Source organism: Muscardinus avellanarius (genome assembly GCF_963383645.1).
Source record: "Muscardinus avellanarius genome assembly, chromosome: 4".
Taxonomy (NCBI): domain Eukaryota; kingdom Metazoa; phylum Chordata; class Mammalia; order Rodentia; family Gliridae; genus Muscardinus; species Muscardinus avellanarius.
In genome coordinates this window covers 21,112,419-21,139,885 of record NC_137789.1, presented here as the reverse complement: position 1 = coordinate 21,139,885, position 27,467 = coordinate 21,112,419, and the positions used below count along the sequence as shown (strand labels likewise).

Sequence of the window (27,467 nt, the reverse complement as noted above, 5' to 3'; positions counted from 1 at the left end):
CTTGATGATTGCCATTCTAACTGAAGTTAAATGGAATCTCAGTGTAGTTTTGATTTGCATTTTCCTCATTGCTAATTATGTCGAACACTTATTATATATTTATTGGCTATTTGGATTTCTTCTTTTGAAAAGTGTATTCAGTTCAGTCACTTCTTGTTTCATTAGATGGTATTCTTGAGTTATTAAGCAATCTGTAAAACTGAGAATCACCTTGTTTTACATTAATGATGGTGCATTTACTATCAATGTAGGTAAAGTCATCCCAAACAAAACATCTGACATCCTTGCACCTATGTAGCAAGGTCTTAACACTTGAAAACTTTCAGTTCTAACCCCTAAAATCTGGAGTTTCTTTCTTTTCTTTTCTTCTTCTTTTTTTTTTTTTTTTTGGTTGTACTGGGGTTCCTGGAAACCCTTCTACCTCCAGGCTACACTCCCAGACCTATTTTTTATATTTTTTGTTTGGAAACAGGGTCTCTTAAGCCTGCAAGGCTGGCTTTGAACCTGTGCAATCCTCCTGTCTCCGCCTCCCAAGCGCAGGAATTACAAGCATGCACCACCATGCCCGGCTTGGAGTTTATTTCTAAGTAGTCGCTCCTGAGTTTCCAGTAGAGTAAAAAAGTGAGTTCACTCTTCCCACCCTACAAGTTCTTATTTGGCAGAAGAAATAGAAGACAGTGTGTTCAACTTTAAAAAGAAGAAAGTCAGGCAAAAAGACACACTTACGGAGACCACACTCTCGGGAAAGCCTCTATTTCTTCCTGTGTATACTCATCTAGACGTTTCGGTACTTTGCGTGGCTGAGGAAGCTCTTCCACTAAATTCTTAAGAATATCTTCTGGAATATCCTATATTAAACACATTTGAGGCTTAGTTTTCGTAAAACATGTTTCTTAGTAATAAATTAATAATATATAGCATTAAAAACAAGTGAAAGTTTATAGATTCTTAGAATAATTTGTATAATAGGTCTCTGAAAAGCAAAACAAATCAGTGATATAAGTAATCCTATTATAATAATCCAATTATAATAATCCACTTTATTTTTTAAAAATAACTGTTTATTCCCCTCCTTTAAACTGCAAAGCTGTACTGCCTTGACAAATTCTCATCTGATGAGCATATACTCTAACTTTACTGTATCTAATGTCACTATTTAGTCTGTATTTGATGCTGCTGCCAGAAAATAAACTGACAATGAAGTCACCTGTATATTTAAGTTATCTAAGAAACATTTATTGAACTACTTCTATGAACCCTAAATTGTGGTAGATGTTGAGCATATAAAAGAAAACAAAAAGATTAATGACATTTAAAGGCTTAATTTTTTAAAAGTCATCTTTCAGCTTAAAATCTGTCAAAACTAAGTTCTAAATCCTTCACTAAACTTCCTTAACTAAGCCAGTGTCCTCACTCCTAGCTCACCTCTCTGACTACACTCTACACATAACCATGGCTTGTGATTAAACCTCCTTCTTATCTTTCATGTACTGGTTTTACCTCTAATCCTAGTCCCTTCATTAATACCATTTCCCCTGCCCACAATCTCCATCCCTCATATTATATGACCAAATGTTCATAAAACTGAAGAGAAGGGTTTGAAGACTAGCCTGTCAGTAGTAGGTAAACTGGACTGGCAATGGGGAAAAGTTAAAGAGAACTAAGCAGCTCACCTGTATTCAAAATAAGATGTAAAAATGTCTAAATTTGGAGGATAAAAGGCCAGCTAAAGAATAATGTACATTAACAGAGACATTTTAAAAGAAACTATAGAAACTAGACAGACTAAAAATAAAGGAAATAGTACATTAAAGAAAGTGGGTAACTGCTTAAGTCCTGCAAAAGCCCATGTGCTAAAAGGTGTGGTCCCCAGAGTGGCCTAAGTGGGCAGTGGAGGAGCATTTGGGAGGTGCGAGATCTTTGGACCACTATGGGTGTGCCCTTGAAGGGGACTGCCTCTGCTTCTTGGATACAAAGTGTGTAGTTGGCTCGGCCACCCACTCCCTCCCACTGCCCAGTGGGAACCCCACCAGAAGCCTAAATCAATGGGTCCAGCTGATCATGGGCTAGAACTTCTAAAATTATGAGCCAAAATAAATATTTTCTCTTTAAGAGTTAATTTTCTCAGGCATTTTGTTATAGTGACAGAAAACTAACACAGTAACAAAATGCATTAACATTCACATTGTGTTCATAACATAGAAATAAAGCAGTTAGAAAAGGGAAATGTATTGTGAGATTGGATGATACACACACACATATACACACTTATTTTGTGATACTGTAGACTAAACCCCGGGGCATTCTGCCTCTGAGTTATACCTCCAGTCTATTTTATTTATTTTGTAAATCTTGAAACATGGATTTACTACATTGCGGAGTGCCTAAATTGCTGAGACTGGCCACAAATCTACGATTCTGTCTACATTTCTCAAGCACTGGGATTACAGGCATGCAAAACTGCACCCAACTCAGTCTAGTCTTTTTTAATCTTAAAAGTTCCTCGCATTTTTTTCCCTCATGAAATTAGCATTTAATGGGTTCAAGGTAATTAAATTGCAGAGTGTCTTGGTATTTGGATTTTTCTGATTGTTTTCTCATAAGATTCAGGTTAAACATATTTTGCTGAATGTCATACTGTTTGAGTCTTTAGCTTTTCATAGTAAGAGACACATGATGACAGCTCATCCTCTGTGGAGGAAATGACTGACCTGTATTTACTGTGGTGTTCTCCAGATTTCATTAGTGCAAAAGTATCTTTTCTACTTTCTAATAATAAGTACTCTGTGGCATGATATCTTAAAATTCTGCAAATAGTACTTTACATGGCCATAGAATATGCTGATAACGGCAGCTTTTCAAATTCAATATTCCTTCCATATTGTTTACATAACACTCACTTAAAAAGCCTTTCCTTCTCCAGAAAAGAAAAATTATATAATTGTTCTTTCTCTGTTTTGATTAGAATCAACAACTTCTCTAAAGAGAACTCATTTTTTTCAATAGAGAATAGCACTTGGAAAACAACAATTGGGCATTAGTTGTGCTCATTTCCTACTGGTGCTGTCCATTTGTTCCTTAAATATATGAAATTTTAATATGGTTAAAAACTTTAAAAAATATTCATAATTCAGAAAGTAGTCAACTACCTTTGCTCATTTACTTTTCATATGTATTTTTATGAAAAAAAGCATACATATAATTATAAGCATATCTGTTTGTAAACATGTATAGTATATATGCAAACAAAAGATACAGTATATATGCAATCAAAAGGTGGTATTCAATCTACATTCTTTTTCAGCTTGCTATTTTCTTTACTTATTATATCCTAGAAGCTGGGCATGGTGGTGCATTCTTTTAATCACAATACTTGGGAAGCTGAGACAGGAAGATTGCCGGTTTGAAGTCAGCCTTAGCAATTTAGTGAGACCCTATTTCAAATAAAAAATAAATAGGGCTGGGAGTATAGCCCAGAGGTAGAATGCCCCTGGATTCAATTTCCAGTACCACACACACACACACACACACACACACACACACACACACACACACATGTGTATATATACATACACACATATATCTCTCTATATATACATATATAATACAAATATATATATATCCTAGAAAGCATTACTGATTATAGAACTAGTTCTCATTCTTTTTTAAAATAGATGCATAATACTCAACACAGTTTAATTTATTTTCCTCTGAAAAAACTATTTCTCTTATTGTACTATTGTAAGTTAGATGGAAATAATTCTGTACATGTGTATTTTCAGGATAAATTGCTATACATGAGACTGCTGGATCAGGGATGAACCTCTTCAAGTATATTTTTGTTAAACAGTGCCTAATTCTCAGAATCCTGTAGGTTGTACTGTGTTGTACTCCTGCCTGCAACACAGGAGTGCCTGATTCCCTGTGGTATTGATGTTGCAATATGTTTCATTTAAAACTTAACCAACTCGTTCTTGGGGAAATGGGTTTATTTATAATAGTTGTTGTTGTTTATTTATAATAGTTGTTGTTGTTCTTATTATCATTCTTTAAGTAATTTACTATTGAACTACTGTGATTTGAAACATCCATACTCAAGTCAGACTACCTTGCAACTGAAATAAATATTATTACTTCTTAATAACAAATATGCTAAACAATCAGAAATAAGAGTTTGATTTCTTGGGACTTAATTCTGACCCCAGTGATAACTCTGTGCTTGCACATGTCATTTAGGAGGTAAAGCGAAGAGTGGAGAATCATTCTAATCACTCACGTAAAGCAAAGGCAGTAAGCTATTTTGTAAAAGCATGAATAATTTACTCAGTACAAATAATCACTCATGTGTTGTTTATGTTTACAATAAAACACACGCGGATTGAATACTCATTATATTATTCCTTCAGTACAACTCTAAGAACAATTTATGACCACAGTAATAATTGCAATTAGCACTTACTGTGCCAGGCTCTGTGCTAAGCACTCTACAAGTGTAGTATGTTTAACCCTTATAATAATCCATGAACTCACTAGGCCATGACCATGCAGTCATCAAATGGTGGGACATGAATTCAAATCCAGGCAGTCTGAGTCCAGAGCCTACACACAACTATTTTATTATAGAATCTCTAGTGTTTCAACATATATACTGAAAGAAAGAGCTAAGTACTTAAAACAAGGTAATAATAAATTTTTATCTGATTAAATACTGAGTGAAATACAAGATTATAAAATTAAATCATTATACATAGTTAACAACCAAAGAGTTATTAATCCATGGTTCACTGAAGATTTGTCACTGGTCACATAGAATGAATTAAATGAATACTTTTCCACATAGTTGATGAAATTAACAAGTACATCAGAAAAGAGATTCTGATCATTGTTCTTTATTTAAAAGAAGGTAGTAAATAACATGAACAAAATACAATGTGTAGACTTTTGAATTGTAATCCAATAATGGTTCATTTTGTGGTTTAAAACAGTAATGTCTTCTACTTTATCTCTCTGTACATATCTGTAAACATAATGCATGTAAAATATATCAGAAGTTGAGATAAAACTACTGAAAATAAATCTATGGAAATTATTTGAAAAGAAAAAATGTTTAATTGAAACTTTAGAAAAAGCATCATTAAAAATGGCCACTGACTTACCTCATCTGGAAAAAGATGCAGCCTTTGCATCATTGTTCTTCTGTGAAGGTTTTTTGGCAGCATGCCATAAATAGCTAGTTTTACAATCTGTAAAACAGATACAGTTAGGATTCGGTAAGTAAAATGTTGACTTGGGAAAGAAAGAAAGCAATTCAATTAGAGATGGTGATGAAAACAAATGGCTAAGATTCAGCAAAGAAAGAGAACCAAGAAAACATGTGTCAGCAATAGAAAAGTAACTTTTATTACTTTGCTCATTACTATTTTTTAGGTTCTATTTGTTTAATTTGTTCTTCATTCTCTTTATTGTTCTTTTGTTATTTGGTTTGGTTTTGTATTTGAGGATTAGTGGTTTTGTTAGCGATCTGTTGGTTTTATGGCTTAAGTCTTTGCTTTCCTCCTTCCTTGGTTTACCCTCTTTACTCCATAATAGTCAAATCTCTTGGCCTTGCTTCTCATTCTCTTTATTCTGTTGTGTTTATCTATTTCTTTTTTTTCTTTTCTTCTTTATGGCATATCCTTACTACATTTCATCTACTTTCTTTTCTCTCCCTGAATATTCTAAAATTTCTATTGCATCCTATCTCATACTCCTTTATTTTAATGAACTATATTGTTAGCATCTATTATAATACTTAGTTGATAAAATTTCTATTCATACCATCCATGCCGTGGTTATTAGAACTGCAGACAGACATTCTTGAAAACACCTGGTATTTAACACTATATGAAGTGTATAGAGGTTTACTGTTGCTGTTGTTAACTGCTGACCTCATTATTATTAATTGGGGAGAATATTAATATAGTAGAAGGCAGAACAGGCACCTGGTAATATATTTTAATGCTGTATATTATTCACTGCTATAGTTGTTGCTACTTATTTTCCCCTTTTCTGAGAGTTATTAAAATGCAGGATAACATTACAAGTATATGAGGCAGAATCTTTACAGCTGAGCCACAACCCCAACCCAGTTAAGAGATATTATACCTTGCTATACTAACCAGCACCTAGGAATTAGAAGGAAAACTATTTGACATGGAGATTCAATTCAAAGAACTCTGACAACATGAGAAAAAAGGCCAACAAACAAACAATAAATAACCACAACCCCACAACAATGGAATTTACTGAAATAGAGGAGCAGAAAATACCAGGAAGAGAACTCAGAAGTTTGATAGTTAATCAACGATCTAAAAGATAATCTAAAGAAACTCAGAAAATAAATAGGAAGTGTTTTTATTGAGAAAAAGAACAAATAGAAGAGAGTAATACATATATGTACCCATTTTAGATAATAGAACTTTTTTACGTTTATTCAATAATCTGTGACTCAAATAATCTATCTGATTAGAACAGAACCTACAAAGCCTTACTCCTGCTTCCTAAGGTGGATGACCAGTGGGTTTTCAAAGCATAAACAAAGCCTTGAGTTATGTATGAGATGGACTATGACACAAGTGTACAACAGTGGTCATGGTTAACATTCACTGATAATCCGCAATGTGTACAGTGGTCAGTGTATCATATATTTTAAAGACTTATTTATTTATTTATTTACTTATTTATTTATTTATTTTTGGTGGTACTGGGGTTCCTGGAAACCCTTCTACCTCCGGGCTACACTCCCAGACCTATTTTTTTTTTATATTTTTATTTGGAAACAGGGTCTCTTAAGCCAGCGAAGCTGGGTTTGAACCTGTGCGATCCTCCTGTTTGCGCCTCCCAAGCGCGGGGATTACGAGTGTGCACCACCACGCCCGGCTCTTAAAGTCTTATTTATGATGTCATGAAGTAGATATTATAATCAGCCTCATTTTGCAGATGAGAAAACACACTTAAGTGAGGATAAGGAACTTCCAAATTTTATGTATCTAACAAATGGTGGTGCTGGAATTCAAACCAAGCAGTCTTACACCGAGAACAGACACAGTCATACAGTACATGCAATTGTATGGTAACATGTGTCTGCCGAGAACTGATCAAGATGGTAAAGTTACTTTTTTCCTACCATATCATTCCCAAGAAGGCAAACTAACTTTTCCATAATTTACTTTTCCCCTTTTAAGGTTATTCTCATTACTGGCCTGAAGGAGATTTCATGTATATTTGGTTAAGAGAAGGCTACACCCTATGCTCCACAATCTCCTGGGGGACCCCTGATATTAAGTGTACACAGATATACTGTAGACTCTTCATGAAAGTACTGATACTTCTGTAGTGTTAAGCTGATTTTTATCACTTGTGCTCATATTTCAAGAGTATATGTACATTAAAGCTAAACCACTAAAACATGTTAGAACCTATTTTTTTTTTTTTTTTTTTTGCAGTACTAGAGATGGAACCCAGAGGCATTCTACTTCCGAGCTGCACCTCCAGCCCCATTTTTTATTCTTATTTTGAAACCGGGTCTCATTGAGTTGCAGAGGGCCTCACTAAGTAGCTGAGGTTGTTCGTGAACCGCAATCTTCTGGTCTTAGCCTCCGGAATGCTGGGATTAGAAGTGCACGCCACCATGCTGGGCTAGAACCTGTCTATTTTTTATGAGAAGTTCTTATCCCTTTAACTCATAAAATCAGACCACAAAGTCTTAGTACATATGGAAGCTAATGGCAAATCATATATTTTTTCTACTTTTATCTTGTGCTGTCAAGACTTTAAAATGTCCTGGAGACTTTATCCAATACATATCTGTATTGTTAAATACAATTAAACATTTCTTTTCTCAGTCATTCAAGCTACATTTCCTGTGCACAATTGCCACATGCAGTTAGTGGCTACCATAACTGACAGTAGAAAGTGAACATTTCCTCCATGGAAGATATTTCTATTGGATTGCACTGATCTAGGCATTATTGATTAAATTTAAAAGTTGTAAGTAGAACAATGGAGACTACTCAGCATCTTTTCTGGATAAGCAAGAAGTTGTATCCTCTGAATACCAGCAATTGTATGATACTAGTAGAGTTGCAGGGCATTTGGTTTCTACTTACTTGAAGTAGCATGCTGATATTTTTAAAATTTGTCTTATTAAAAATTCAAACATCACACTCAAATTAGGGAAAGCTAGAATGAGAAAAGGTTCAATCAAGTAATTCTAGCTGTCAAAATTAATAAGTTTTAAGAAATTCAGAAAGTAAAAAAGAACATGAAATGGTTAAACAATTTTAAAGACTTTTTTCATATACTATATAATCTAGGGACATGTGCCATTTGTTTCACATAAAATAACCTTATTAACTATAGGGAAAAAATAAGAAATGAAACATGTGAAGAAAATATGAGAGAAAATGCTTAATGAAAGGCTGTATTATGAAATCACTTCTCTAACAAGTCACATTATCCAGGTACTGATTAGTAAATTATGTCTTTGGCAAAGTCTGGTATGCAGACAAAGTGTTTGAACTGGAAATTAAAAAAAAAAAAAAGCAGATTCTTTTGTAAAGATCATTCTTTTTCAAAATAAAAAAATCAAAATTTAGACTTTAAAAAAGTTAAAATCTTGCTGGGTGTGGTGGTGCACGCTTGTAATCCCTGTGCTTTGGAGGTGGAGACTGGAGGATTGCGTACCCTCGCTGGCTTAAGAGACCCTGTTTCAAAAAAAAAAATCTTTAATAATAATCCAAATAAAACTTAACACTGAAATATTCTCGAAACCTTCATCAACTATTCTGTATAAATTTCAAATTTTGTTCATAAAAGTAATCTGAAGAAACTTCTACAAATGTTACCAAATGCCAAATTCTTAACATTAAAAAGTTGGACTACACTGCCACCTAGTGTGCAGTCAGTATACCTGAATATAATAGAAACTAATTTTTTCTCTAAGTTTTATAGTTACTATTGTTATATTTTTTATTTATTTTATTTATTTATTTTTATTGCAAATGGTATATACTTAAGCTGTGCTTGGTGCCCTCCTCCCATTTTCCCTTTCCCTCTCCCAACAATGAGTGTCCAGGTTAATCATGCTATATTCATACCTTTACTCATATTTGTAATAGAAACGAATTTTATTTTAAAATTTTAAAAATGTAGAAAGGATTAAAACTATAATGTTATAATGGTTACAGTATATACTGTTATCAGTCTATAACTTTGAATACAGTATATGTAAATCTTATTAACAGTAAAAATCTGTAATAATCTAAAAATATTAGTTATAAAGCTCAGAGCTTCCAAATGGCATTCTAGGTTTTATTATAATAAAATATCCTTCTCCTGCACTTTATTTTTTTCATTATTTTATGAAAATAAAAAGATTAATTTCAGAGTAACACTTTCCTCATTTAAAATATCCTTAAGTGAAAAGCTAAACTAGTCTCTACAGTAGAAAACACAATTTTTCCTATGGGTACAGTCAATTGAGTGCGAAAGAAGAAAAAAAAATTGCAAAATAACAACAGGAGAGTTTGCTTTTACCTATATCAAAGACTTATACATTGATTAGAACTTCAAGTGATAAAGTAATAAACACTGGATATATTGTTTATAAAATATATTTTTTTAAGTCATGGAACCAACCGGAGATCAAAGTAAGGAGAAAGAACTATTCCAGTCCTAGGGCTGGAATTTACCCAGAAGAGATCACCTCAGTGCAGGTCCTGGGTTTTAAAAGATTAGCATTTGAAGGATGGAAGTAGGATTAAAAGATCTCCCTCATAAATGTAGACTTTTCCTAGAAAGGCAATATTAGGGTACACAGTAGGATAAAAAGGAAGAATTAATAAATGAATGTATATGAAGGAAAGTCTTTGCTCCTAAGTTCTTGTCACTAGGAGCATGACCTCATATGGTTTTGTGATACAAAATTCACCTTTTTATGAAAATCAAAAGTCTAGACACAAATTTCCAAGGTCCCTAAGTATATCTTGAACAGAAACGATAATGCAGACCCACCAAGCCTATAAATATTTTAATTTATTTATTTTTATTTTTTTGTGTTGCTGGGGATGGAACCCAGAGGCTTTCTACCTTTGGACTAAACTCCCAGACCTATTTTTTATATATATATTTGGAAACCCCAAATTGACAGACATGTAAGGAGAAATGAACATAACCATGACTGAGATTTTAACAATACATTAATAAATGAACTCTTTCAGATAAATCAGGAATAAAAAGCAAGTCATCAAGAATATAAAAATGAAATATACTTAGCATATTTGATAATATACACACACAGAAGTATTCACACACATTTGTGCCCCCCCGCTTATGTTAAAAAATCAGCATTTTCCACACCAATTATGCAGGTGTCAAAAAATAAAAAAAAATCAGACTAAATGTAAAACATGATAAATAGCAATTAGGAAACACACAAAATTGAATGATAATGAAAATTTTTAAAAAACTTGTTTAATATATCTAAAGAAAAGACTGTATAGTCTCAAATGGTATTTAAAAGAGAAGGGAAATGTCATTAAAATAGAAGGAAAATTGAAAAAGCAGTGTCTCTGCAGCCTTTCCCATTACAAATAAAAAATTCCAAAAACTTACTGCTACTGGATCCCTGAGGTGAAGTTGAGCAGCTGTTACTTGTCTAAATCCACCTGGGTAGCTGTTAAAAAAAGGAAAGATTAATTTGGGTGTAGGTTATGGTATTGTATTCTAAATTGATCATTTACTTATGATAAAAAAAAAAAAACTAGTAAGTTGTTCTGTTTCTGGGAACTGTGCTGTTTACTAGTGTCTTAAAAATAGTGTCTTATGAGAAGTAATTAATGCTACTTGAGATGCTATTCTCTAAGATGGTCAACTATTAGTACATCTTGGAAAAATTCCTTGGCATAACTGTTTTTAATTTTAAGCCATTCCTTCATTCATTATGGGTACTTCATCAATGCTCGATTTAAAAAGAAAATAGCATGAAATATTCTGGCTCATTGCTATTTCTTTTTTAAATGAAGCAGTGATAAATTACCCAGAATGAATAAATGAATGACTTATGAGTCAGGATACATAGTTTATAAAATGTCATTAAAACTTGTATGTTGTTTCTTAATAATATATTTTAATTATAATTATAATATATAATAATATATTTTCTTGTGTTCAGATCAGATATTATAGATGGATACACTGACAATTAAAAATATCTGGGATAAGCCGGGCATGGTGGGCATGGTGGCGCACGCTTGTAATCCCCGTGCTTGAGAGGTGGAGACAGGAGGATCGTGCAGGTTCGAAGACAGCCTTGCTGGCTTAAGAGACCCTGTTTCCAAATAAAAAAATAGGTCTGGGAGTGTGGCACGGAGGTAGAAGGGCTTCTAGGCACCCCAGTACCATCAGGAAAAAAAAAAAAATTGGGATAACACTGGTGTCCACTTAGTGACTTGAATATCCCAGATCCTTGTCTAGAAACTAGGATTTGCCAGTGACTCTAATTACAGTATTAGGCAACCTATTTTACCTATTTATATAAGATTTATTCATATATAACTATATGAATCATTTTATATGATTCACATAAAACACTTATCTGTCCCATCTATTTCCTAGATGTACATCAAAAGAGAAGATATTTGTGAAAAAGCTTAAGAAATTAAGAAAAATAATTATTATCCTGTAGAGGAAAAGAAAGAATTTATTTAACGAAAGGAATAGAAAATTGTAAAGCTATTGGACTCTGCAAGAAAAACTTAAGATTACTTAGATGTGACTCCTTTCTTAAGTTTCTTTCAAGAAAATGTGAGAACATTTTAAAGATAACTTCAGAAATCACATTTTAGGAATAAAATTTAAGAAATTAAATTTAGAAGTTTGCTGGAAAGATGGTAATTTTCAAACTGATATTATTTTGTTTCATGGAATTTTAGTTTTAGGAAAACTGTCTAGACTTCTATTCCTGTATTCTTTCTCTCCATGGAAAAATATTTTATAACTGTTATGCTAAAGATTCTCTTTCTATTTTTAATACTTGGATGGCAAATTCTAAAGCATAATACCAATTATGCTATATTTTAGGAGTTTGGACTTCATCTTGAAGGATCTGGAAAGCTAATGCAAAATTCAGAGTAGAGGAAAAGACGTGAGTAATGTAATGCTCAGATAATTTCTACTAGTAAAAAAATAAGTACATTATTTTCTCCACTATGGGATTACCTGGATAGAATGAGGAAAATTTTGTTTTAAATGCTAGCTGTGGGTTATTTATTCAAATTATTTCAATAAACAATTACTGAATGTCTATTATGCTGGGTGCTGGGAATATGCAGATCAATATTAAAGGATACTATCCTCAAAAAAGAAAAAAGAAAATTAATTCTGTTGAAAAGACTAGGGATAAGCTTTATCTCTAACTCATGCCAATACATTTTAGATGACTACAGAATTAGATGTAAAAGTTCAACATGCTCAAGTACCCAACTCACCCAGCCCCTAAAAATAATTATAAGTGAATGTTTATAAAATATCTGTTTGGAAAAGAATTTTCTGAGACTAAAAGCAAAAGAAATTACAAAGGAAAAAACAGATTTAATCATAAAAATTAAATGACAGTAAAGAACATCATAAAGAAAATATATAAAGTCAAGTAGTGGATTAATATTCTTGAGATAAAATGGTCATAGGGGCTGCACCAGACCCCAGAGAGGAGGGGAACTCAGAACGGAGCTCAGAGCCACAGAGGAGATACTCCAGCCTCACGCCCTAGGACGCAGCAGCAGTGCCTTACTACCAGCGGCAGCGGCGAGCTCACCGGATGGCACCAGACCAATGCACTCAACAGCCCACCAGGCTCCAGAGAGGAGCAGCAGACAGCGAGCCGAGGTGAGCTGCTGCGGATCAGCCGGGTGGGATTGGGCAGATTTTTCAGCGCAGGGAGCATCTAAAGCTCCCAGTGGCTGGGTTCAGCACACCTTGCAGGGACTCAGAGCGGAGCACAAAACCAGAGAAGAAATATGCCAGCCTCACGGCCGAGGGTGTGACAGTGGCACCATATTGCCAACCGGCAGCAGCAGCAGCAGCGAATTCACCGAGTCCACTACAGCTCCATCTGTGCATTCAACAACAGTGAGTCAAATTGCGGCCTCTAGAGAAGAAATCCCAGTACAACACCCCCAGGGATATGACCCAGTGGGGGAGTGGCGGTGGCAGAGATATCACACCATAGGAGAACGCCCAACCTGGCACCCCCTCATGGTCTAAATCAGCCTCGATTGACTCCCTGGGTCTGAGACTCTGCCATCCAACCTAGTAAAGGAGTAGTGGGGACTGAGATACCACAGACTCAAGATCCAGAGCACCTTAAGTGAAGTCTTAGTGACACAAGGGAAGAACTCAGAGAAAGCACAAACTTCCGAAATCATGGGAAAGAGGAATAACAATGGAGCAATGAATGCCCACAACCCCACAACAGCAGAACCCGATAAAACAGAAATTCAGAGATTTCTAGAAGATCAAATCAGGAAAATAACTGTAGAAATAATAGAGGTGTTTCGAAAAGAATTCAGAGAGCCAAAAAGAGATAAAGGATGCAATTAATGAAGTAAAGACCTCGATTCAAAGTACAAACAATCGATTAGACCACATGGAGAATAGAATCTCACTGTTCGAAGATGAGCACTCCAAAAATGAATGCATAGTTTCTAATCTAGAAAAAAAAAATCCACCACTAGGAATCTCACATTGAAGAAATAAGGGCCCATTTTAAGAGAGCTAACCTAAGAATAATTGGAATAGAGGAGGGAAAAGAAAGTGAAACCAAAGGGATCAACAATCTCTTCAAGGAAGTAAAAGCAGAAAATTTTCCAAACATAGAGCAAGAGGTTGATACACAGGTCCATGAAACTTATAGAACTCCCTTTAGACAGGATCGGAGAAGAGGATCCCCATGCCACATAATTGTCAAAATGACCGATGTGGAAGCCAAGCAGAGAATCTTAAAGGCAACAAAAACAAAGGGCCAAGTGACATTCAGAGGCAAACCAATTAGAATCACTTCAGACTTCCCAAACCAAGTCATGAAATCCAGAAGGGCTTGGAGTAACATATTCCAAACTCTGAAAGAAAACAATTTCCAGCCAAAAATTTCCTACCCGGCAAAACTTTCTATCAAATTAGATGGGGAAATAAGAAGCTTCCATGACAAACAGAAACTGAAGGAATTTATGTCTTCAAAACCAGCACTAGAGAAAATACTCAAAGAGATTAACTACAAAGAAGAATTAGGTAACAAACACCAGAACAAGAGAAACAAGATTTTCCATCCAACAGACAACTAAGATTGGTTATCTGTGGAGATTCATTATTTATGTTAGTCTTTTACCTATCTCTAAATTGTATTGTTTGCTTTTATTGTTGCTAATTTTTAGGATTTCTAGTTGGAATACTAATATACCTTCAGATATAGCATTTGGAAATATTTTATCCCATTCTATCAGTAACTTTTAACTGTTTACATTGTCTTTGGATATACAATATGCTTTAATTTTTTAGGGAGTTTGTTTACCCTTTTGTTGCCTGTGCCATTGAAATCATATCAAAGAAATCACTGCCAATTTCAATGTTGTGAGGTTTTATGACCCAGATTTTCTCCTAAAAGTTTATAGTCTTAAGATTTACATTTAGGTCTTTTATATATTTTTAGTTAATATTTGTATATGGTGTTAGTAAGGGTCTGATTTTATTCTTTTTCATGTAATTATTATTTTTCAACAATATTTAGTTAAAAGATTATTATTTCCTCCACCAAATGTTTGTGGAAACCTTGTCAAAAATAACTTGACAATATATGGAAGAATTTAACTCTAGGCTTTTATTTAACTCCAATTGTTTATATATTTGCCTTTATAACAGTACTACACTGTTCAATTATTGTAGCTTTATATGGTTTGAAATCAGAAAATATACAGCTTCTAGCTTTGTTCTTTTTCGAGATTGTTTTGGGTATCTAGAGTCCATATTCCACATTAGGATAGATTTTTTCTGAAAAATAAATAAATAAATGTATGATAGTTTCACCAAAAAAAAAAAAAAAAAGAAAAAAAATATTCTCTGGTAAGAAAGAAAGCAAAAAGAAATATTGAAATGTTATCTTAAAGTCATCAAAAGCTTGGTATCAGACAAATGATACTGTTCTGTGAGATTATCATTGTTAATTTTGGATAAATTGCTATAATACTAGATGTCAACCACTAAGCCAAGCATGGGAAGGAGGGATGGGGAAGAAACGGGGTGGGGACCGGGTAGGGGCTAATTGGACGATGTGTGCATGTATGGCTACAAAAAGTTTTTTTTTTTATCCCATTAAGATGTATGAATACAGTTCACCAATAAAAAAATAAAAAAATAAAAAATAAAAAAAATAAAATGGTCATAGGAAGTGATAAAGAAAGCATGGGTATTATTATGCAAATGAAAATAATCAGAATTTCATCAAAATAGCAGTCTCATAATTTTGTTATTAAATAATTTTTAATAGAATTATGCCTGTACAGTTTTGAATGACAGGCATTTTTATACAATAGTAAGCAGATACTTGGAAATGACTGTCAAAAGAGCTACAAATGATCATGTCTTTGTTTCTGAAATTCATTACATTTCCAAAGATGTGTGTTTGTGGGTGGGTGGGGGGGTCTTACTGGAGACCAAACCCAGGGTTTTCTACCACTGAACTACATTCCCAGCCCTTTTTATTTTTTAAGACAGGGCCCTGTTAGGTTGGTGAAGTTGCCTTGAACTTGAGATATTGTTGCCTCAGCCTCCTGAATAGCTGGTTTATAGGCATGCACCACTGTGCCTAGCTTCAGAGATTTATTTTAAAATTATATATTAAAAAAAGTTTAGACTGCTGGGCATGGTGATGCATGCTTGTAATCCCCACGCATGGTAGGCAGAGACAGGAAGATTGCGCTGGCTTAAAAGACCCTGTTTCCAAACTAAAAAAAAAAAGTATAAAATAGGTCTGGGAGTGTAGCCCAGAGGTAGAAGGGTTTCCAAAAACCCCAGTACCACCACCAAAAAAGTTTCGACCTAAAAATATTTTCTCACTCATTAAAAGCCAAAATTTTCATAACAAACAAAAGAGCAAAGACATAGTACACTACTATAGTGACTAAAATATTTATAAAAAAGTTATTGGAGAATTTTAAGAGAAAAAGGATATACTCTTGCAGATGTACATTGCCATTTGTTAAATACACTACTGCCACTTAAAATTCACTTCTGCCAGGAGTGGTGGTGAACACCTGTAATCCCAGTACTTGAGAAGCTGAGACAGAACAGCAAGGTCACGGCTTGCCTCAGCTACTTTGTGAGGCCCTCTGTAACTTAGTGAGACCCTGTTTCAAAATGAAGAATAAAAGGTAGGGCTAGGGATGTAGCTTGGAGGTAGAATACCCTGAGGTTCATTCTCTGGTAACCAATAACACACACACACACACACACACACACACACACACAAATCACTTTTGAGTGAATTTTAGATTTTAGTGCCTTCTTTAAACTTTAATATATTTTCTAAAATTTGCATATATTAAAAATTTTACAACTAATAAGTTGAATTTTGAATACATAATTTTACATGTTATGATCATAGTAAACTAGCATGTTGAAGTTATAAGTAAAGATGTCCCAGAAAAGAAGACATTTGAAAGCTGGGTGTGGTGGCACACGCTTGTAAATCCCAGCATTCGGGAGGTTGAGACAGGAGGATCGCGGTTCATGGACAGCCTCAGCTACTACTTAGTGAGGCACTCTGCAACTCAGTGAGACCGTTTAAAAATAAAGCATAAAAAATAAGGCTGGGGGTGAAGCTTGGAGGTAGAATGCTCCTGGGTTCAATCCCTAGTATAGAAAAAAAAAAGGTATTTGAGTCAGGTTTTAATGGATAAGATTTCTGAGAAACATTGGGTAAAATGACATTCTTGTCAGAGAAACACATATATAAAGGCAGAGAGGTAAGAAATAGTAATATGTTAATTAAATAGAAAAAGATTATGAAGCAGCAGTAGTAGCTGGGTGGAGTTTGAATATCTATCGATCAGTGCAAAGGCACTGCTTATAAGGGCAGTACCAGCTGACATATATGTTATACCAGTTCACTACTGGCTGTACTGTTATTTTCCTTCATTTGTAGTAATATGTTGCTACAGTAACTAACAGCATTTTTGTCAATTCTTTCCTTTAAGCTTTTATCACATTTTGTTATTCTGACTTATGTTTCTTTCCCAATTACCTCTTAATTTTGTTGAACTTGTTTTAGATGTGAAGATTTGTTAAGTAGAAATTACTAAAGATTAGCTAGGTCTTTTTTTTATAAATTCTATAAATATTTCATGAATGTATTTTAAGAAAAGGAATGGGGAAAGGCTAGCTCAAGAAAGTAAATAAATTATTCCAAGCATTTAAAATGCACTTGGGCAAGAAATAAAAAGAAACAGATGGGAACATAAAAATTGAAGGTGCAGTTAGGAATAAAAGAATGATTCTGATAAAAAACAGAAGACCAATTTTAAGAACCAAACTTAGATGTCAATATAAAAGATATGCTTAATTAAATTTGCCCTTGACATGAAACTGTGGGCTAACAAATACATTAGATGACAAAATTAGATCTTTAAATATGTTAAAAAGATGGAGATAAAATTTAACAAGGAGCAAAGTGAAGGTCTCACAGGTGGAGTAAAACCTAACTAAAGCACACACGAAGGAAGAAACATGGTGAACTGGGAGCATGCTAGAAAAAGACTTAGGCCACAGTCAACTCCCTGATCCATGTAAGTGATATGGTCTTAAAGAAAAGCTCTACTGCAGTAGAAGACTGCCGAACTAAAAGAAGAAAGAGTCACGTTGTACTCTGAAACCATTAGAACACACCGGAGTGAGTGTATTTTCTTAGGAGAGATATAGAAGAACAAAACTCATCCAGAGAAGATTGACCAATACTTAAACTTCAGGTGAAATTTCAGCTGTTCACCATGCTTCTGGAAACAGAAGTAAGGTGAATTTTAGGAAACAGAAAAATAGAAGGAAGTGAGAAGACTGACTACACTATGAGAATAATTTGATCAGAGAGGTTAAAGCTTGTAGAAAAAGCAAATACTGTCGGAAATACCTAGTATTTGGCAGCTTGGGGTTTATTTTGATTGGGTAAATTATACATGTAACATGAATAAAATTAGTATTTTCTTACATGCCAAATCTTAAACTACATTTTATAATTAAAGTAATATATTCTACCTATGTATTTTTCTTGACAGTAGCATTATCTTACCCAGTATGTGAGGAGTATACTTTCTGCTCCCATTTGTTTCCAGAAAATGCAATGTGTCTTGTGTTCATTATGACAACATGATCTCCACAGTCACCTAGAATAAAAAAAAATAAAAACAAAAGAAGAAAGACTTTGTATGAAAAACTGAAAACTTAAGAAAATTGGCTTTGGTTACCTATATGAGCCTAAATAACATGAAAAAACAGAAAGGAAGCTATAACACATCAAAAACCCTTGAACAGATTCCTGTTACTTTTTATATAATCCCTAAGTATAGAAAGAGTTGGCTGGCCATTTGGAAAATCTCAACACTAGAAGGTAAAAGAAACTTAATAAAGATGCCAATAACGACAATACGTCGCTTAATGGCAAACTACTGTTATTCCTATTACTCTTCTCATTACACCTCACTAAAAATTTTAATATTACTAGCTTTAAATATTTGATACAAACTCCCTTAGAAACAGCAGAGAAAATAAAAACAATTATGTATACAGATGTGAAAAGTGTTCACTAATAGGTAAATTGAAAAATATGTAAAACATTACAATTGATTATTTTTCTTTTCAAATTCAGAAAACAATAGAGTATTATGATTTTATAAAATATTTGCTTTTAAATGTATTACATAGTAGCATAAAAGCCAGTATTATCATTCAAGGCCATGATTCTGGGTACAGTATAAGCCATTTTTTTCTAAAATTTTAAGTTAAATAAATATATTTATTCATTTATTTATTTTTGTGGTACTAGGGATGGAACCCAGGGGCATTCTGTCTCTGAGCTATACCCCCAGCCGTATTTTTAATTCTTTATTCTGAAACAGGTTTCACTGAGTCGCAAAGGGCCTCACTAAGTAGTTGAGGCTATCTGGAAACCACAATCCTCCTGTCTCAACCTCCCAAATGCTGGGATAACTTCCTAAGAATGCAACTGCTATGTGGTATGGTAAGCTCATATTCAGTTTTATAAGAAACTGCCATACTCTTTTCTCGAGTGTCTGTACCATTTTACATTTCCATAAGCAACAAATGAGTAATCCAGTTTCTCTGCCTTCTCATTAGCATTAATTAACACTATTTATTATTTTAGTTACTCTGATAAATATGTGGTGATAGCTAATGTTTTAATTTGCATTTTCCTAATGATTTATGTTGGATATCTTTTCATGTGCTTATTGGCCATCTGTTCCTGTATTTTGTCCATTTTCTAATTAGGCTTTTTTATCTGTTCAGTTGTAAAAATCATTTATATCTCTAATATATATACACATATCTTATAGACCATTTGGTTTACAAATATTTTATTCCAGTGTATAGCTTGTCTTTTTCTCCCTTTATTCAAACAAAGCTAATATTATAAGCTCTTTGCTTTAGTACAGTAGTTTTTAACCTGCACTTGGTAGTGTCTTGGGGTCTTTATGTAGGAGTTAATTCGGGGCAAAAGGTCAAGGCACTCTCTTTCCTTCAACCAGTATAGTACTGCTTTTATATTGTAAGATTTTGTGTGAGAAATGTTGGAAAAATAGCCATTTCTAATTTGTGTTAAGCAACAAAGTTTGGTTTTGGCCTTTGTGTTTGTTCCCAATTTGTGGAGGACAAATGTCCAAATGTCTACTTTCAACATTATTTTTGGCAGTCCTAAACTCTTAAAATGGGCAATGTGACAGGTGATCATGTGGGTTACCATAAAATCTAAGTAAAATAGATAGTATCACAGATATTACTGTGATAGTAGGAATGCATATAGGGAAAATTTGCCAATTTATAAATATTTACTTACAAAAGAAGTATCATAAATATAACTTGAAGCAAAATCTCCTTCAGTGATTTGAAGATACATATTCTATAAGTGAGGTATAGTATATATGTGCAATTTACATTGAAATATTAAAATGATGTGTTAATTAACATTTGAAGTAGATTGACAGTTAACTAAATAGAAGAAAAACATCTAAGGTACTATACAAAGAGTATTATAAACTTAAAAGGACTAATCCTAGAGACTAGATCATAAATCTGATTTTTGCTGAAGTGTATGACATGCTAACATTTACAACATTAGCCTTTGAGAACTATGTGCAATTTTTATTTCATTCCTTGTAGCCCAGGGGTATTTTAAGGTAATCTAAGGATAACTTCAGTGATGTTTTAAGAAGGTTTCTTTCTGCTTCCTTTAAATTGTCCCATGGATTTCATTCATCAATAAATTAATCCATTCTCATCAATAAATTAACCTACAAAACACTATGTGCCCTCTCTTATCAGTCAAAATATAAACATGTTAAACAAGCTCTCAAGTGTCATTTGGAAGGATAGTTCTAATTAGTAGGATGAGGAAATTCTTTCTTTAGTTTCACAGCATTTCTATTTCAATTCACATTTCCCACCAAAAATAACTATAAAGGGGAAAGGAGGTACAGCTTAGTGGTAGAGTTCTTGCCTGGTATATGGAAGGCCCTGGATTCCATCCCCATCACCAGGAAAAAACAATCGATGGAGAGCTGGTTTTCACACACTTCATACAGTTCCATTTAACAAAGCAGTTCAAATGTCAAGTACCTCATGTTCAGATACATTATTCATTAGCTTTATAGCCATTCCTAGATATGACCATCATTTGTAATATTATTTTCCTGAAAAACTACATATCAATTTTCAAATAAATATGTGCACAGCAATTATGAGCCCATAATACATGTTTAATAAATTCTTATTATACTAATAAGTATTATAAATAATTCTTAAGACAATATATTTATACATTGAAAACTGCTTAAATTTTGACTCTAGTGACATCCTGTGGTCATGAGATATTTTGTGATGGTTATAGATGGTTAAAAATCATCATTTTCAAGTGAAATGGAGAATTTCCTACAAGAGTAATAAGCAAGAGCCTAAGTTCTGGTTGCAGTTAGTGAGAGTCACTTTATTGTTTAGATTTTAGTTTTCTCATCTTTCACTGAGGTAGATAAACAAAATCACTAAGGTCCTATGGAATTAGACAATATATTAAATTGGCAATTCTATGATAATGGCACTTTTCTGACCTACTAAAACATGTTTAAGGTAAACAAATGTCTATTATTAGTAAAAGTATAAATTTGCTCATCACTATTTTACTTTTAAAAACCGGCTGACTTCATTATTCATAGATTCAATATTTGAAATTTGCCTCACTGTAAAATTTTATTTGTAACCCAAAACCAATACTTATAATACATTTGTGGTCATCTATGGACATGTTCAGAGTGTGGAAAAATTCTGAGTTGCTTTTTTTCAGCTGAGGTTGAACAAGGCAACAGTCTATCTTCTGGTTTCACCTTTTATGAACAAACGTCCTTTTCTCAATTCATTTTGCTAGTGAATATCCCCCATTTCATATTGGAATGCAATGAAATGTTCCTATGTGCAAGAAGGCTGAAATGTGTACTAGCTAGACAACCTTCATTCACACGTGAATTATACTATAGCTAGTCATTAACACACACACACACACACAAACACACACACACACACACACACGCACACATTAGTTTTAACCAAATAGTCACAAAATTCTTGTGACTAGTGGTTCAATGGAACTTAACCCTGTACTTCCCCTACAAACAGTGGTTCAGTATTTACAATGTTCATGGAGACTTTACAGAAGGTAACCCCAAGGAATAATAAGAACTGACTATATTTATAAAACATCGGTTTGAAAGTGTCATCACAAACTATTTTTGGTAAGTATCTATTATAGGCTACACATTGTACTAGGTGCTTGAAAAAAAAGATTTAAAAGTATAAAATATAAGCCAGGTCTGGTTGTATATTCCTGCAATCCCAGTATTAGGAGGTTGAGACAGAAGGATTGCAGGTTTAAGGAGAGCCTTCACAACATAGTTAGGCCCTGTTTCAAAAAATAAAAAAAGGCGTGGTGGTATAGTTCAGAAGTAGAACACCCCTTGGTTCAATCTCCAGTAACATCTCCCATGACAAAATTCTCCAGCTCAAATTCTATTTTTGCAGATTTCAAAAGGTATGAAGTTACTTTAATACCTCACTGAAATTTTCATTAAACAGAAAAGAAAAAGTTTAGAGGAGCAAGTATACCAAATCAAATCCTTACTCTTGTCAAATCAAATAATCTGAAATATTCTCTCTCAGCTCCTTAAGTCAAAATACCTGACATTAAAATTACCAAAACCCTAGTTAAAAGTATTTTCTTCATTTTCAGAACTGGTATTTATAAATTCAGACATTCATGAAACAAGGATCTCTGGCATTCCAGCTACATGTAAAGTACTATAGGCACTGGGCTAGAGCTGCAAACAAAACAGGCAAGGCTCCTATCTTTTTGAAACAGTTTAGTGAAGGAAGGTAGATAATACTTTACATGTCAGGTGACACATAAATGTAACTAAAAAAGAAATCAAAGTAAATGTTTAGAGAGTAAAAGGAGGAGCAGATAGGGGGATCAGGGAAGGTCTTGCTTGGAATATAAATGACGGAGCAGAAATCTGAAAGGTGAAGGAGTGAGCCATGCAGATATCTGGAAATGATGTCCAGACAGAGGGAACAAATATGAAAGACCCTTAAGAAGAAAATGTGGTTGGGAGGTAAGTTAATGAAACCTGAGAAGTCCTAAGAGGATTGCTCAAGGGTTGGAGAGATGAGAAATAACATCAGAGAATTGGCGTCGGTGCCATGTTAAGGGTCTTTGTAGGGTATCAGTAGAACTCTGGCTGTCACTGTGATTTTCACTGAGAAAGATAACTGGGATTGCTGATCTGTAGAAAAGATTATATGAGGGCCAATCATGTGCACAGAGAGCTCAATGGTTTAAAATTACTATACACAGGAGAGATAATGAGAGGTGCCATATCTCTGACTTGTTTTCTAAAATTTTTAAATTTATTTATGTAGGAGGGTAAAATAGAATGATAGCTGATTTGAGGCCAGCAACAGGAATTTAATGAGACTCTCAGCAACAGTATAAGACCTTGTTCCAAACTAAAAAATACAAAAGTAATTAAGATAGGGAAAAATGGGAGGGAACAGGGTGGTCTGGGTAGGGGAGATTAGGAGCAAGATGTTATGAAATGGGCTTATTAGTTAGGGATAGCTACCAGATACTGAAAAGGATTTACTGAGTGGAAATTGGTTATGTGAGTCTAGATTACAGAAAAAGGATCAAAATTGGAGAAATCCATTTGGGAAGCATTAGTATACAGATGAGCTTTAGAGATATAAGAGGGAAATCATCCCTTAATGAATGAGAAGAAGTCCAAAGACTAGGCCCGGAAGCATCCCCATTTTTAGTGAGAGGAAAATAACTGGGAGTTCAGAAAGTTGAAGATAGCAAAGGAGACTGAGGAAAGGAAATAGAGCGGGAAATAAATGAGGATGGTGTTTCCAGAAGACACTTTTCCAGCTTGGATTCCTCAAAAGCTCACAGCAAGAAAAGAAAAGAAAAAAAGATTATTTTCTATCAAAAAAGGCTAAACAAACATAAAAACTAAAGGCCATAAATAAACTTTGGTAGGATCTCTACCTCAAAGAAATAAAAATTATAAGAAAATTCCTGGGCTACTGGGCACAGTGGCACATGCATGTAATCCCAGATACCATGAGGGCTGAAATAGGAGTATGGCAAGAGCAGCCTCAGCAACTTAGTGATAGCCTGTCTCAAATTTTAAAAAATAAAAAGGGATGGGGTGTGGTTCAGTGGTAGAACCCCTGGGTTCAATTCCTGATTTAAAAAAAAATTAAAGTTCTTGGGTGAACTATGTACATTTAAAATTTCACTGGACACCAACCATATGATTACTGTTTTTCTTAGGTGTGACAATGGCATTTTGACTACATAGAAAAGTATCGCTATCCTTAGGATATATGTGCTAAAATATTTAGGGGGAGTGATAAAGATATCAGCAACTGACTAATACTTAGAATATACAGAGAACTAAAAAAACTCAGCACTAAGAAAATAAATAACACAATCAAAAAATGGGCAAGTGAACTAAATAGACACTTCACGAAGGAAGAAATTTAAGTGACCAATAAATACATGAAAAAATGCTCAACATCACTAGCAATCAGAAATACAAATCATAACTACTCTGAGATTTCACCTAACTCCCAGTAGAATGGCAATCACTGGAAACACAAACAACAATAAATGCTAGTGAGGATGTGGAGAAGTGAAACTTTAATACACTGTTGGTGCGACTGTAAATTAGTGCAACCACTTTGGAAAACAGTATAAAGGATCCTCAGAAGAATGGGAACAAACTTACCATATGATCAAGCAATACCACTTCTGAGTGTCTACCCAAACTACCAAACTGTATCTATGTTCATAAATATATATTTAATATATTTCACAAAAAAATGTTAAACAAAAATGTGATCAATAGAAATAAAAGCTGTTGATAGGTTAAGCAAGATGAGGAACAGGAGTTGACATCAGGATCTGGCAGTGAAAGCCTTGGTAAACAAAGCAAAACAAACTACTACAAGAAAAAAATGAAAAGAATCTTTTTGTATTGTTTTAGAAAAAAGAGAAATGCAAATCTATGTATTTGAAAGTAAAAAGTAAGCTGTCATGCTTAGATAACTCTGTATTTCTTTCTAGAGAAAAGGATATTTAGAAAGCAAGATTATTATTTTAAAAACTACTCTATTCAAATGCATGTCTTAATGTGAAGAGATGTATACAAACGGGGATATTTAATTCATAGTGCAAATCCGAATACTTCTTACAGTGAAACAATGGATTCCTGGTACTTTTGTTTAAAAAGTGGCACAAAATAGAGTTCTACCAGGAAAACTGGTTCACATGATTTTCCTATGAATAAGCCAAATTTAGGTTAGTGCCCTAGTAAGTTTTCAGAAAGAAAGGAATAATAAGCTAGATGTGGTGGTGCATGCTTGTAATCCCAGTGTTTGGGAGGCTGAGACAGAAGGATTTGGGTTTACCAACTGCCTCAGCTACTTAGTGAGCCCTCTGCAAGTTAGTGAGACCTTGTTGCAAAACAAAGAATAAAAAATAGGGCAAGGGGTGTAGCTTAGAGGTAGAATGCCCCTAGGTTCCATCCTCAGTACTGAAAAAAAAGAAAAGAAAAGAAAGACAGGAATAACTAGTTCTTGGGGAAAAAAAGGGAGACCCTAAATGTAGGCCAGTCAAATTTTATCAAGATTCTATTCTAGCATAAAAACTATAGTTGTTAAAGACATGCTTAAAATGATACTTACTCAATTGATGATATATAGGTTTATGTAATCCTTGAAGTTTTGTTGATGCTATCGCAGCGAGTTTGCCAGGGGGTTGCATTTTTCCATCTAAGAGATACCATATCCGGGCAAAAGTGGCCCATTGCTTAAAAACAAAGGGAAAAAAAGATTTATATGAGTTAATTAAAATGGAAATAACATTCATTATTATATGCCACAAGTAGTCTACAGTTAATGTGAGCAATTAATTTGAAAAATAGACTCTATCACTAACAATTTCTGATTCCATTTCTATTTCTGGAAAAGAGAAGTATTTTCTCATTGTTCTATTAAAACTAGTAGGTACATTATATTGAAAGTGGAGTGGTCAATTGGAAAGTAAAGTTGATTTAGGAATTCGATTCTGGGGAACGTTGAATAGAATGACATAGTTGGGAAGGTATAGCTGGAGTTGAGCAAATTTTAATTTTAAACACCTGTCTTAGACATCTTTGGGTGTACTCAAGACATAGGCCATTGGTTTGGCCATATTCCTCTTTGTCTTTAAACAACAAGAAAATTCCAGCCCAGGGAGATCTTGATCAGATGTTTTCATTGTGCATACACACAAGAGGTTAAACAGTGATGAAAAAATAAAACTAAGCTAGTACTCTTTTTTAAATTAAATTTAGTTATCAACAACTACAAACTAACCTATACATAAGCAAAAGACCGATGTCTCCCCACCTATTGCAGACACGTACTTTGAGATTTTATAGAAAAAAATGCTTTGATTAAAAAATCCAAATTATGCCAAATTGCTTTAAGTTAAAAAATGTTTAATTTCACCACCACACTACCAGTCCAAGGACGGAACCAATTGGCAAGCAGCACTAGGCTATGCATCGCCTTTGACTAACATGCAAAACGAATGCCTGTTCTTCCTCCTGAAGCCTGCCTCAATTTCAGACATCTCTATAAAAAGTTGGTGACATATCCTTCCAGTTGTCCAAACCCAAAAAGCAGAAAAACCCAAAAAACAAAAAATAATCCTTTTTTTTTTTCCTGTCAGCCGACATTCACTTCAAGAAGCTCCATCCTGAAATAAAACCTGCCATTTTTCAATACCATTATTACTAGCTAGCCTGACTCGTGCACCCCCATGTCTAACTCTGCAATTATCTCCATATTGAGTCGTTGCTTCTGCTCTCCAGACCCCCATTTTTGAATAGTCAATTCTCCACTGAGAGACCCTCCCAGGCGGGCCGCATCTTTTAACCTCCTGTGTCAGGTCACGTTTACCCCTTGATAAACCCGCCAACAGGTGCCTATTTTACTCAGCAAACACCAAATTCTAACAAGTGTTCCATGCCCTTCGTGAGCCACCTTATCACCTCTGACCTTCTATCCTAGTGTTCGTTCTCGGTGAAAATTTTTAAAAAAGAAAAAGACATGAAAATGCTGAGTGAATAGAGTGGGAAGGAGTACCAAAGAAAGACAGCAAGTGGTGGGTGGCCCGCCTCACGACCCGCCAATCTGAGCTTTTCCAAGGCGCCTCTTTGCCATGGGTCTCGTTTTTCTTGCCGATTCAACATTACTGCCAAATCCGCTGGAACCACGGCTCATTTTCTGCCAGGGTAATAAACAGATTCGTGCCACAAGAGTCCGAGCTTACCTGAGGCGCCCTAGAGAAACTAGACATGTTTCTCCACGCTCAGAACCGTCCTTCCTGTTTTTCCTCCCCAGACTCCAAGCCGGGTACAGAGCATTAACAGCCCGGCTGGAAACGCGCAGAACCCAGCACAATAGTTCCTAGCTTGCCCAGCATCGCTCTGCTTTTCCTCCTTTTTCGGGGCTCCTCCAGTATTCTCACCGAGCAATTTTGTCATGAAAGAAGG

At 34.4% G+C, this 27,467-nt stretch overlaps 1 protein-coding gene across 1 annotated transcript; it reads right to left on the bottom strand.

Annotated features, from left to right (window-relative positions):
* Positions 1-722: 722 nt before the first annotated feature.
* On the bottom strand, positions 723-27,271 carry MRPL13 (mitochondrial ribosomal protein L13; the record flags this gene model as incomplete). Its single annotated transcript, XM_080694444.1, has 6 exons — positions 723-848; positions 5,157-5,243; positions 10,654-10,714; positions 18,371-18,464; positions 25,612-25,735; positions 27,245-27,271. The coding sequence occupies 6 exons, from the start codon at positions 27,269-27,271 to the stop codon at positions 723-725; spliced, it is 519 nt and encodes a 172-aa protein (XP_080550570.1).
* Positions 27,272-27,467: the final 196 nt, after the last annotated feature.